Genomic DNA, 15,108 nt, shown 5'->3' with positions numbered 1-15,108 from the left:
TGATGTAAAGTAGTAATTATAAAAATATAATAATTAATTTAACAAAACGATATGGATATGTATATAATCTCGAATTAATATAAACTCAAAACCAAAATGTGTTACAGTGTTTTACAATCATTGGCTGCAGCCTTAGTTATTTTTATTTTTGGGTCTACAATTGGAGCAGGAAGTCTTATGTATGCAGGTTTACAAAGAGGTGCTGCTAAGTGTGATGGTATATGTTTGATATTTGTTCTGATGCTATTCTTTCTTGTTATATGTTTATTTATGAACTCTCTTTCAAGTTCATCTCACAAATACTAACAGTAAAATATTATTGTTATTAATTCAAAAGATTACTTCATTAATTTATATTGATTCAATGAGTTTTAAAATTTCATAGGTGTTTTATAAAGGCTCATTCTATTGTTAACTAAATATTACAACAAAATGTAATAATTATACATGGTCTAATTCTAAATACAATTTATAAAAAATGTGTTATTAAACATTTAATATCAAAGTGGTTCATTTTTATTATTTATCCGTTATGCAATTATCTATTTTTAATTTGATAAACTCTAGAAATGGATTAATGACTTTTTTGTTTGTGTCAATTTTAAATTTAACAAATCATTAAATATCTTTCAGTATTTCGATACGATTTCTTGTCGATCACACACAATTTTTATGAAACTTAGTGCAATAAGTGCATCAATCATTTCAGTTAAACTGTCGTGTGTTATTTCCTTTCCCCCTGCATTAACTGAATAAATCACATCGCCATCTTTGTTTAATTTCGTGTTAATTCGAACATGTTTCAGTTGTCCATCACTTCTTTTAGAGATGGTAATAGGCGAGTTTTCGACACTATAACTTTCTCGAACTAAAAATGTACCATCTACTTTATCATCAAGTTTTGCGATTGCTTCGTCTTTCGAACACACACCAAACCACCAATCTTTTTGAAATACTTTTATCATCTTTTTGAACAACCTTTTGTCACTATAAAACTTCCCAAACGTTCCACTCAAATATTGAAATCTCTTCAAGTTAACTTCATAAGACACCCCAATATTTTCTTTCAAACAATTAACAACATCCATTTTCATTTTAAAACTTTTTATCAATGGCTGAAGAAATTCGTCAACTAACACTTCTTTGTCTCTTCCACTTTTCTCAAACGTCTTTTTCCACCACCCCATCGCTGAAGTATCTTTTAGTATTATTGATAATTTTAAGTCATAAACTGAATCAACCAAATTGTTAATATCAGGCCGATTCTTTGGTTCTACGTCCCAACACTTCGCCATCAAAATTTCAAATTCGATTGGTATGTCTTCAACCAACTTTCCAAACGTCTTTTTAATGTCTTCCAAGTGGTTTTTCATACTCATATTATTCTCATTTTCTTTAATTAAAGTAACTGGTAAAATTGGTCGAACTCCACTCAATAAAGCGGGGAGAAGTTGGTAAGTAGTAACTATTTCAGGGTGTTCAAAAAATGGAAATTTCATGTAAAAAAGTTCCCACATTGTAATTCCAAGGGAATAAATGTCGATCTCCTTTCCAAAAATTGTTGCTTTATTCAACACTTCTGGGGAGCAGTACATCGGTGATCCTCCAAACGTCTTTTCCTTTTCATTGGCAATTTCTGCAAACCCAAAGTCGCAGACTTTTACTTTGAAGTTCTCATCTAATAGAAAGTTTGTTGGTTTGACATTTCTGTGAATCAAATTCATTTGATTGTGAAGCCATTGGATAGCCTTACAACATTGAGAAAACAATTCAATTTTTAATTCAGTGTTTAACACACGTTTGGCGTATTCAGAAGGGAGACTTGGCGAGTGGACCAATTTGTATAAATCCATTTTGATGTATTCAGTCACAAACATTGGAATATTATTACAAATAACCAGACCAATAAATAAAACGACATTTGGGCCATGGGAATCATTCATTAATTGCATCTCATGGATGTAAGCATCAACTTGGTTGTCATCAAGTGGATTTTTCGGTATTTTAATAGCAACAGGTACACCATGAAGACTCCCTTTGTAAACAATACCACAACTTCCTTCTCCAATTTTCTCTGATTTTTCGAAGACCAAATCATCAGCATTCATTTTGAGCGACGGAAGTGACACTCTTTGTTATTTTTGATGTTTTAATTTAGTTGTTACAAAACAAACTATTTTATATAATTTTCAGTTATTTTATCAACACAGTTTATAAACTTATTTTTTAATTGTTTTGATAAAAAACATTATTTGAATTATATTTTTAAAATTTATAAACAAATCAAAAACAAAAATTAAAATAATTGTTTGTTAATCTGATTGTTTGAATAAAGAAACACACCCACCAAAACAAGTCGCCTTCAATTTGTTTAACTCATTAAAATTAAAGTTAATTAAACATAAAGAACAACAATCTTGAAAACAATTTTGGCACAATTCAACGGATGCGTTATTAATATCAACAGAACTCAAACCAATGCAATTTTTGAAACACGTCTTCCCAATAAAAGTGACTGTTTTGGGTATTATAACTGATTTCAAAGAATTACAATTTTCAAAACATGAGGTTCCAATAGACTCCAATTTCTCATCCATTTCAATTTTAACAAGATTGTAACAGTTTCCAAAACATGATTTGTTCAAACATATAAGACCGACTGGAAGAACAATAGATGTAAGTGAATTACAATTATAAAAAGAGTAATTGTTGATTTTTGAAACACAGCTTGGAATTTCAATTTTACTTAAAGAAAAACAATTCATAAAAATGCCACTTTCGATAATCTTTACATTGTTGGGCAAACGTACATCATTTAAAGTAGTGCAACATGCAAAAGAACGATGTCCAATAGACGTCACACAATCTGGTATTTTAACGCTGACAAGAGATGAACAATTCTCAAAGCATGATGAACAAAGTTCAACAACACGTTGTGGTATCTCAATAATCGATAATTGTGAGCAATATCCAAACATTTCTTCACTTATTTTTGTTAATGCATTAGGCAGTGTGACGTTATGAAGAGCTCTACATCCATAAAAGCAATTATTATCAATAAAACTTAAATTCGTTGAAAATAAAATTGAAGTCAACATACTACACTCCGAAAAGCACCCAAATCCAATCGAGTTGACGTTTTGAGGAATACAAAAGGAAAGAAGTGAAGTGCATTTCCAAAACGTTTCTTGATCGATAACTTTAATTTGTGCTTCTTTATCGATTTCAATTTTTGAAAGTGTAGAACAATTGTAAAAACATATTTTCCCAATATTTGTAATACTTTTGGGGATCTTAATTTCTGAAAGTGAAAAACAGTACCCAAAACAGAATTCTCCAAAAGATTTTATTGTATCTGGCAATACAACCGATGAGAGTGATGTGCAATACAAAAAACAATGTGATGGCAATGAATATACAAGAGGAGGTATTGTTATATATTTTAATGATGAACATTGTGCAAAACAATTGGCACCTATCCCACTTAATCGTAATGGAATATCTATCAAATTCATTTTGTTGCATTCAGAAAAGCATTTTTCACCTAAAGAACGAATTGTTGGTGGAATTATGAACGATTCATCACCAAATTTGATTCGATCGTCCATTGTATAACAGACATTTTTGAATACAACTTCTGTATCCTGTATTTCTTGTGTTGTTTTATAAGAAACTTGGAACCATATAACAACCCTAAAGAACTTTTTTGTTGGTGTCTGTTCTTTGTTTAGAACTCCGAAAACATCGTCTTTTTCCAACCATATATTGAGTGTCTCAATATTTGGAAAGTGTTTGATTGTTGTTTTATCAACAGGGATTGGATTACAATGGAATTTTTGTAACGTCCCATTGAATTTTTTGCAAACCATTTCGACATTGTAAAAGTCATTCATCGATTTAAAATATTGTGATATTACAATCAAATGGAATCCATCAATCATAATTTTATTCGTTTGTTTATCAGATTTTTTTTAAATGATCAGAGAGTTGATTTATTGCAGAATAGTTTGATTAAAAACATCACTTATTAAAACAAAATAATTTGAATGTTTATCATTTTTTATTTCATCCATAATTAATTGATACATTATGTTAACAAACTTGTTATGATATTATAATATTTTCTATTATTTTCAATGTTTTATGTATCCAATTAATTATCTTAACACTTAAAATAACGCCCTGATTTTTGTTTTGGCCTGTTTTTTCAGGGATATTAATAAAATTTTTCATGATTTTCCTTTTTTGGTTTGTGTATTGTTTATGGACATAATATTAACTCTTCAAAAACGGAAATTTATTTAATAAACTCGATATTTCCCCGATTTTTAGACCACTTGAATTTTGTTCAATTTATTTAAAGTGTTAACCAATTAATTATGTCAAAGTGTTAATAGTATAACTATTAGACAATCTAAATTATAATTAGTGCATAATAATTATTGTTGCAAAATATATTTTATACAATTACAAAAAATAAAGTTTAACTAAAATAAAAATTAGTTGTTTAGATAACTAGATTATAATTTGAAAGATATAACAACCTTATTGTTATTGGATTTTGAATCGTACGTTTTTACTTCATCTATGACAGTGTCTCCCCTTTGGCATCTCAAACAAATCGAACTGTTTTTCAAATATATAATGCCATCATTATAATTGAATTCAACGTCCCTAAATAAATAAAACACATTCTCTTCCAATTGTAGAAATTTGCTTTTTGCATAATCCACAACCAATTTAAATGTTTCATCTTTGACTTCAAGATCTATAACCAATGCATGTTTGTGGAAATAGGGTGAATATGGATAATCAATCACACGTTTAATTATTCCGCCAATAATTAAAATGGGGGTAAGTGGAAGTGTATTGAATGACGGTTTCAATATACTTTCATAATACCATTCCAACTCGGGCAGCTGCGAAATATTTCCATTAATTATGATAATTAAATAAAACATATGAACATTTAAATATCCATCTTCGATGTAATTAGCATATAAATTCCAGTCATGCTGCTTAATTACATATTGATTTACAACTGCATAGCAACCTTTATAATTTGTAATAACAAATTCATTGGTTTCAATCATGGATTTTTCATCCGGAAGAGTCTCGCCAAAAAACTGGTAAAAACCCTACATGAGCCATAAACATACAGTCTTGCAGAACCCACTTGACTGAACAAATAATAAATCGGAATTTGTATTGGTACCTTGGGAAACACGTGATGTTAAACATTTTATCCTTTTGCTGAAATACACCAAACGACATTTTGATTTTTGTTAGATTCAAATGTTAAAAACGTTATTGAATACATCATAATATACTTCATTTGTTTGAATTAATTATAGTAATCATTAATAACATATTTGCTGACCCACTATTAAAAATAAGTCCGTTTGAATACAAAACAAATCTTTTTTTTTCAAACATATTGTTTGTTGAGTCATTGTTTCGTCAAAAGAAGTTTCATTTTTCTTTTTTTAAATACTTTGTTGAAGTTTTCAAATTAGATTATACTATTTAGTATTATAATTTATATGTTTTTTTCTGTTTAATTAATTAAGTTACTTTATTGGTTATTTTTAATTTAATTATTTTTTTCAATGTATAGTATTGTTTACAATTAATTAAACTAAATTAGAGCTAGTATTCTAAAATAAAGAATGTAATAATTGATCTTTTTAATAGTTGGAATCTTTTTATTTGATTTTTGTTGATTATTTTTTTTACAAACATTAAAATGTTTTTTTTAAATGTTTTATGAATAATCAATTATCACACATCACAGAATTTAGTATGGCTTACATTAATAGATTTTTTTAAGTGTTTTTTGTTTGAAATACAATTACGTGTTATCATTGTGTTCGTTATTATTGACATAAATTGAATAAAAATTGTTGTTTTTGGTATTTGATCTTATCTCTGAAGCTTACTTTTTCATTTTAAAAAAATAGTATTTTATACAAAACAAGACTCTACTTTTTGTTTATATTTTTTTTAAAACTCTTGTTCACATTAACTCTTACAATAATAACAGAAAACAATGATGAGTATAAAGTAAATCAAATGAGTTGAAAAACAATAAAACTCTTTAATGTAAAACTGTAATCATCCGTTAACTCTTTCGGTTTTGCTGTAAAACTATTGGGTTTGCAATGACTTTTATCAATACCTTTCTTAAACAAACGTATATCACCAACAGTTTGGCAACCATAACTGTACCGAAGACCACTACCAAATCCAAAAAGTGCAAAACTGTCTTGAGAATAAAGGAAAAATTCATTTTTAAGATCATTACTACTCTTCCCAAACTTTTTTGTATTCAAAGTACCGTTTCTCACAAGCGAAAATATGTATGAACTGTTATTGCCAACATCATTGATATTGCCAGTTAATATGCCCCCGAACTTGTTGTGAATTGTGTCTTCTACCAAAAAGCATAAATTGCTTCTGTTCCCAATTTTAGCATCGAATACCGACGTGTTTTGTGACCAGTCGTCTTTATTTGAGTCAAACACAACACTCCCAATCTTTGTTCCTGTTATTCTCTCAAGACCCCTTTCCTCTTCAAGTGTAATATGTTCTCTTTTCACTCGCTCTTGTTCTTCGTCGTGTTGTTTTTTTGAATTGACGAATTTGCCCGAGTTTTTTATTTCATCAGTCATATTTTTCTTTGTTTGAGCAATTCTATTGATTTCATCTTGGTGTTGTTTTATCTCCAAATCGCATTTTTCTTCAATAAGTGTGGTTCTGAGATTGCATATTTCATACATCTTTTCGTTGTTATTTTGTGTGGAATACAAATTCATCTCACTTTTGATTTTGGTTGACATGTTGTCCAACCTTGTAACGATTGTATTAAGTGATGATGTGATGTTCTTCTTTCTCTCAAATATCTCATCAAGTTTGTCAAAGTACCCATCTGCATTTTCAATGCGTTGTGTGATGTCAAGTGACTTGTTGTCAACAAAGTCGTATTCCAATTTGAATTTTTGAAAATCTGTAATCGCTTTTGTTGTGTTTGTGCAGAGTGTTAAAAGGGTTTTCATATTTTCTTCCATTTTTTGTTTTTTTAGTTTTTTATAATGATAAAAATAAAGATTACAAATGATTTTTATTTAAAAATAAAAAAATAAATATAAAAATCTTTTTTTATTATTTTAAATAAACAAAAATATGTTCTGAATTCAAGAAAAAACTTATTCAGATTTATAGTTATATGAAATCTTGAAAATGATTAAAAATAAACACTTATTATGAGTAATTTTAAAAAAGTTGGGTTAGTTTTTTATTCGTTTTTTTATTCAAGAAGAATTAAACAATAACAAGAGAACTATTTAAAATAATAAAAATGTTTATTTTTTTATAATTGCACGTGTATCATATTAATGTCATTTGTTTAGAGATAAAGAGTAATTTAATTTTTTAACTATTGGGAAATCGATTTTAAATATCTAACGTAAACATACATATGAGCCTCAAGTTGGAAACCAAAATTGTTGTGGATTGTGATATTTTTATATTTTAGTGTTATCTTTTAAAGTTTTTGTTTGATGTTACGTGTTAACACACTTAAAAGTTGCCACTTTTTATTGTTTGGGCTGTTTTCAAAATGAAAGTATAGTAATAAACAGTAAAATCCAATACATTAAGTGTTATTATTAAATTATTGAAAATTGATATTAATCAATGTCTCTATTAAAATTGATCATAAATGTTGTGGTGTTATAAAAATACACATGTTCATTATTGTGTGTTGAAATATTTAAAATAATAAAACGACAGTTAAGAACAATAATTGTATATAACAACTAGTTTAAATGTAATTATCAACAAAAAAAAGTTTAATGATAATTATGAACATAGACGCAGTTACACAATGAAATAAATTACAATCGTTTATATTTGTTTTTTTGTTTCAACAAAATGTTAAACCAATTGAACAAAAGTTTCAATTGATATTTGAAAATAACAATGTCATTAACAGTCATTATTCAACCGTAAATTACATTTAAAAATTACATTTGTACTAACAATAATGTATATCTGTTATTTATTTAATTAAGCGTTTAATTATGTTGATAATTTTGTTTTATAAATTATTAAAAACACTGTTTTTTAAAAGTTAACTTTTACTCTTTAATTTTTTAATTAATAAAAATGTGAAATTTTGAATAAACTATCAAGTTGAAATGGTATTTGATATAAAAAATGTTTATCACTTTCTTTCATTTTATGTGTATTTTATTCACAAGTTTTTCTGTATGTACTTGGTGACCCTAAAATTCGTTTTCCCTTCTTTAAAAAAGTTAAAACACAGAAGCAATTAATCCAGTAACATATAAAATTGTTTTGAATGTTAAAAGTATAATGATAAGACCATTTTTTCAATGGTAAATATCTATTTATAATAATTAAATATCTTTATAACTATTGTTTGAAAATATGTTAATTTTATCTATTTTAAACTAAAAAATAAACTATACAATAGTTATATTCATTACTCAAAAAACAAATCATTTAAATAAAAATTTAATGTTTTATGAAAATAAGTGATTTTTGTTGTTATAAAGACTTATATCAACACAAAGTGTATCGAAAAAAATAAACAGTAATTTTTAAAAGTCGAAAAATAATAAACATTATTTGTAAACATTTGACTTAAAGTTTAAGTCAAAACTTTATTTTCATGTTTTTTCAGTTTTTCTTGATACTCAATCTTACTTTTGCTCAACCGGATAAATCCTCAGAAGATCAAAAAACATTTCCAAGTCTTTCCTCCCTTGAAGAAACTTTGCCAAAAGAAGAAGAGTCGGGTTTTACAGTTGTTGTATCAAAGAAAGGAAAACGCAAAACAAAGTCCGAGCAATCCAAAACTCCAATTGAAACAAAACCACCCTTTTCACCGAAAACAGAGTCGAAAGAGTCTCAAATTGTAAGACCCAAAACAACACAACAGCCAGTTAAACACATCAAAAAACATAAACCATCAACTCCTCAACCAACACAACAAGAAGAACAAATTGTTCGACCAAAAACTCAATTTGATGTAAAACCAAAATTTAGGGAACCTTACAAACCAGTATTAACAAATTACGATAAAAGCCAGTTTCGTGAAAAACAAAAAGAAAAACGGATTTTACGTGAAGAACTCTTTCCTGAAATTCATCAAAGTGAATCACCAGAAACGAGTCCTAAGAAGGTCGTTACTCCCATACAATGGCCAACTTCAAATTTTTATAAATTAAAAGATTATCAAATGTGTAAATATTACCAACCAACATCAAAACGACTTGAACTGCTTGTTTTAGTTGAGTATTGGCCCGGAGACAAATGCAGTAAAGAGGTGTGCTCATTGCCGCTTGGCACACAAAATGTAAAAGAAAAATTCTTTCTACATGGATTTTGGCCTCAATATGAAAACAGTCGAGATATGGTCTGTTGTATTTATCCAATATCAGACAGAGAAATTGAAAAAAGAATGTTAGAGAGAGAGGAACTTAAACAAGAGGTTTTAAATAGTTGGATGTCAACTACTCGCTGTAGAAATTTGATGTATCAATGGGACAAACATGGGACTTGTTCTTCGAGTGTGTATGGAGGAGAAAATGGACATTTTGATTACATTCAAACAGCACTGAATTTGTATAACAACATCGATTTTTGGAAATTTTTGCAAGAGAGTAAATTGAAAGTGGAGACTGAGAAGATGTATCAAAGAAGTGAATTAAAAAAAGTTATAAAAAACAAATTTGGCGTTGAACCAGTCTTTAATTGCGTTGAAAGCAATTCAGTGGATGAAATTCGTTTTTGCTGTGATGCCACTAAAAACAAATTTAATCCAACGCTAAGAAAATGTCCGCCTAATATGGAGAGGAAGGAAGGGAGAAAATGTGACGATTTTGTACAATTTAAAAAATTTCCTGAATATCTGCTTGACCCCAAAACTGCATTTCGGAACAATTGTGAGTATTAAATTATTATATTATATTATCAAATTAATATAGTTTAATTTAATAATAGTTAATAGTACATCTTGTAATTTATTAATTGGTTATTTTATTAACAATATTCATTTAATTCATGCCTCGGAAAAATTTGTTTTTTTGCACTAAAATATTTTTTGGCAAATTAAAATAAAACTCACCTCATGGTTACTCCCTATTATAGAACAATAGTAAAAACGTCTAGTATTTAAACTATTAACAACTGGTTAATTGTTATAGTATATACATGATATAATAAATTATACAAAATTATTATAACAATATAATAAAATTAACGATATCTTAACTAATGTTTAATTTACGACAATGAATTTATGTATTAAATTATGTAATAAATAATATATTAAGAAATAGTACATTTTGTCAAAACATTCAAATAACATTTTCTAAAAACAAATATTTACATTTATAAAAACTATATAAAAAATTAATAACAACGAAATATTAATAGTAAAATAAAGTCACAAATAAACCCAAATAACAATTAAACTATTAATAAATTATTATTAATCCATAAATTAATAATTCATTTTGAACATAATTTTTTAAATAAAATTAACAAAAAAACTAAAAGTATAATAAATTTAATCATTTTGATATAATTGAATAATATACAAATTCAAATAAAATAATGTTAAATAAATTAGAATAGTATAATAAAATAGTAATTAGAACCAATCATTTAATTATAATAGTTACCATTATTACAATTAAATTTTATTTATTCTTTAGTTTATGTGAACATTCTTGACATGTATTAAATTATTTATTTAATTTGTATTTATATACATTTTATAACAAATTATAATATTTTTTATTAACAATTTTAATTATTAATTATTGACATGAAGAAAAATGTTTTTAACCAAACACACCTTAAGAACACTTCAATTATTTTATTACTGTGTTTTCATTGTGTTATTAAATGAATTACTATTTAAAAATAACATTATGGGATTTTATTTTTATTTATTATTAAAATTAATAATAACTTAACTATAAGTTTGTAACAATAATTGTTATAATTAATTATTTTATATTTTTATAGTTTAATTAAATAATAATTTATTATAAAATTATTATAGTTTTATTTAATAAAATATCTATAATAACTTATTAAATTATTATTTTGTTATCAATTTAATAATTGAAATTTCATCAAACATGCAACAAAAATTTGTTATTAATAACCCGTTATCAACACAATAGTCGTAGCTGTATTATTTGTATGTGGTATTTCAGAGTATATATTTGCTTTATAATTGTAGACTAAAAACTGTTAATGTAATTTCTTGAAACATACACTTGTAATTGATATGTGATTTTTTAAACTTATAATCTTAATGACTATTGTGGATGCAAACAATGACATTGATCCTCTTTTACAAGTAATATTATGGAATATCTGTCAAAAATACATTTAAAACATTGTATTAAACATTTTGTTACAAAAAGGCATAATCTGAAAATAAACACTAACTGAATTACCAATAACACGAAACCAAAAAAGAAAAGATGAGACAGTTCAGAAATGTAAATTCTCAGTATCATGTAAGCCCGATTAAATAGTTTGACGTAACATAATTGAATTCCAGGTGTTGTTGTAATATATAAAATTAAATAACAAAATAAAAGTAATTTCTTGACTGTTGGTTGCATTTTTTCTTTCTTTTTAAAATATTCGAGTTGTTACAAGTTTTATAAAATTTCATATATCTAAAAGTTATTGTAGTTGATAAACAAAAAATGATTTATTAATAAACTAAACAGGCACATCAGATATCAATTATCAATTTCAAAACAATCACATCATTTATATTTTCTTTATTGTTTTTTTAAAATCCAATAATTAATATTTAATCAATAATGGTTTATAACCTATTAGTAGTCCAGATATTCAGTTCATATAACATACTTATTAATACATATATACACATTTTCAATAATAAAAATTTGTTGTAAAAATAAATCATATTAATTATATTCGAATCTAACAGTTTATGTTTGATGCCAAACTTTTAACAATAAAAAAGTTTGCAAGTTTTATATTTATATAATTTTAAAATAGTCTGTTTTACGTTAATACACATACGATTAACAATATATACAGTTATAATCAAATCGAAATTAAATATTTCAATTGATCATTTCTGTTATTTTTTGATTTATATTTTGATATCATTAAAATTTACTTTGAATAATTATACATTTATTAACTTTTAGTAAAAAGGTGTTTCCAATTATTCACATAACAAAGTTATCAACACAGTTAAACGTTTAAATATATTAATAATAGATATACATATTTGTTAATACAAGTGTAATTGTATAATTAAATTTTTGAATGAATAATGACTGTTAATGATATTGTTCTTTTCAATTATTAATTGTAATTATAAGTGTTTGCATTGACGATTTGTTAATACAAAGAAAAATCAAATATAAACAATTGTTAATAATTTCATTGTGCAATCACTTCCATATCCTCAATTTTCATTCAACAGTTTTTTGTTGAAAATGATGTGCAAGCGAGATATTAATCCAAATAATTTTTTAACAATCGTTTAGTTATTATTTATATTACAACACAAAAAGTGAACATGTATATTTTGATAATACTACAACTATTATGATTAATTAAAATGGGAGCATTTGTTAATTAGCAATTATCATTAATTTGATAACAACAGTTGATGTATTGGGTTTTGCCGTTTATTGCTACACTGGTGATTTAAAAACAGCCTAAAATATTAAAAGTGGTAACTTTACGATGTGTAAAAATGTAACATAAAACTAAAAGTTTAAAAGATAACAGTAAAATGAAAAAACTATCACAGTTTACACAAATTTTAGGATTTTACTTGCGACTCACTTAAACGTGTACATAAGACATTAAAATCATTTTTAGTAGTCTAAGAATTAACATGAATTAAAAACTATAGTTGTGTATTTTTTGTTAACATATTTCAATATTGTTGTTGATATTTTGTCAACGAAATGTTTTTAAACAACAAATATGTATTGAAGTTGAATCAGTAATGAATTTACCCACTTTTGTTTAAATGTCAAAATATTTTTTACAAAATTCAAGTTAAAATACATAAAAGTCACATTTTCGTGTTTATTGATTTCAACGTATATATATGTAAAATATAAGCTAGTTTTAAATGATATATTAATACACAATTTGTTGTACCTTATATAAATATTACTAGTCCATATAATGATAATTAAATTTATTAGTTGTGTTTTTGATGTTTAAACAAAGTAAAGCGTAAACTTCTATTGGTTTATGATTTGAAACAAATGGACCGTTACAATGTTTTATATTTTTCAATTTGGTGTTTTTGTTGTTCATTAAAATACAAAAGAAGTTATAATCATGTTTTTTATTGATGTCATTATTAACTAACTGTTTGTTAAAATGTATTTTTTCCAGACAAATCAACTGCTTATATCGTCATTGTTTGGCACGTTGAATGACCAATGCTATACATTTTTCAATACATTTATTTTAACAATATAATTCAGAATTAAATATACAATACTAAAACAATTATGTTGTACATTAATAAGTATCAACAAAATTATAAACAGGTTGAAAGATATATTGAAAAGTTTAAAATAATAGTTTTTTTTTCTAACACAAATGATTTATCATTATAAAAAATGTTGTTAATTGTGATGCAATTTTTATTCCATGTTGAAAAATGACCATAGTCTTATATGTTGATCATGCACATGACATCATTTTATTCATTTTTTATGTTTATAATTTATAATAAAATAAATATTTATAACAAGTCATTCTTTGAAATATAATTTCAATGAAACGTTATTGTTTAATTATCAAATAATGTTTGTTTAATTGTGGTTTTAAATATTTTACTCCGTCGATTCTGTAACAAATAAAATATTTAATTAATAATTACAAATAAATGTTTGTAATTACAAACAGATATTGTACAATGTAATTTATTTGAAATACACATTTTTTATTGAATTATCGTTAATTATTTACATTTTAGTTTGTTAATTTAACATGTAAAAACGTTAATAATAGTAAGATGTTAATTTTGATTGCGTTAAATTATTTGTAAATTTTCGCTGTGTTAATTTGACAAGAAAAATCGATTAATATTTTTAAATTGTTAATTATTTTTTTCGTTAATTAATTTTATTTTTTCGGTGTGTTAATTATACAAGAAAATATGTTAATAAAATTCATATGTTAAATTTATCTTTTCGTTAATTTATATTATGTTTTTTTATTGTGCTAATAAAACATAAAAAATCGATAAATATTTATAAATTGTTAATTTATCTAAAACAATTTGATAAAAATTATTGAATCTTCTGGAATCACAATTCAATATAACCTAATGTCCCGTTTATTTTCGTATTTTTAAAAATGGCTTTACCAAAGACGATTTTTTTGCCGCAAAAAACAGCATCTTCAGTCTTTTTTTCTTGAAAAGCAAATTTTTCCGAGGCATGACTCAGTTTTATAATTAAAAAAACACCTCTGTTGTAAAAAAATATAATAATCTATTTAAAACAAAAAAAACAAAATCGTTTTTTATGTTTTTTTTATTTCATTTTGCTTTTTAAACATAAATTTTATTAATAAATTATATTATATTATTAGTTTTTATTACTAAAAATAAATATATTATTATTGATATTATGACACATTATTAAATCCAGTCTATTTTGTTCTTATTTCATGAATTATTTTCAATGTAATAAAAACTAAAAACAGACCATTCAATTTGTGCACTTATTTGTGCCCAACTTTTTTTAATTAACAAATTTCGCAACCAACCGGGAAATTAAGAATATTCGTATTTTGTTTTAAAAAGAACTTATATTCCCATTGTACAAGTAAAACCCGTTTTTTGGCGTATTTGGCATATACATAACAATGTCAAAACTAATTATTGAGTTCCATTTTTAAACAGTTTATATCCTTTATATAGTTTTTATTTAAATAATCCATCGACTAGAGTCAGTCTTTTAACGTTATCTGGTCTCAAACGTTATCTGGTGGACAAAAAATAGCTTCATTTTTGTCTAAACATCGGGCATTAGGTAA

General features: G+C 25.3%; 2 protein-coding genes across 2 annotated transcripts; one reads left to right on the top strand and one right to left on the bottom strand.

Moving 5' to 3' along the window:
- Window positions 1-629: 629 nt before the first annotated feature.
- On the bottom strand, window positions 630-3,941 carry EIN_136510 (serine-threonine protein kinase, putative; the record flags this gene model as incomplete). The annotated part of the gene is made up of 2 exons (XM_004185275.1): window positions 630-2,130; window positions 2,344-3,941. 2 exons carry the CDS (start codon window positions 3,939-3,941, stop codon window positions 630-632), a joined length of 3,099 nt encoding a protein of 1,032 aa, XP_004185323.1.
- Window positions 3,942-8,695: 4,754 nt separating this feature from the next.
- EIN_136500 (ribonuclease 2 precursor, putative) lies at window positions 8,696-9,982 on the top strand (the record flags this gene model as incomplete). Its single annotated transcript, XM_004185274.1, has 1 exon — window positions 8,696-9,982. One exon carries the CDS (start codon window positions 8,696-8,698, stop codon window positions 9,980-9,982), a length of 1,287 nt encoding a protein of 428 aa, XP_004185322.1.
- Window positions 9,983-15,108: the final 5,126 nt, after the last annotated feature.

This window comes from Entamoeba invadens (assembly GCF_000330505.1).
Source record: "Entamoeba invadens IP1 unplaced genomic scaffold scaff_1105074726609, whole genome shotgun sequence".
Taxonomy (NCBI): domain Eukaryota; phylum Evosea; order Mastigamoebida; family Endamoebidae; genus Entamoeba; species Entamoeba invadens.
The sequence above is the reverse complement of the archived record's forward strand: the minus strand, read 5'-3'. Positions and strand labels throughout refer to the sequence as shown.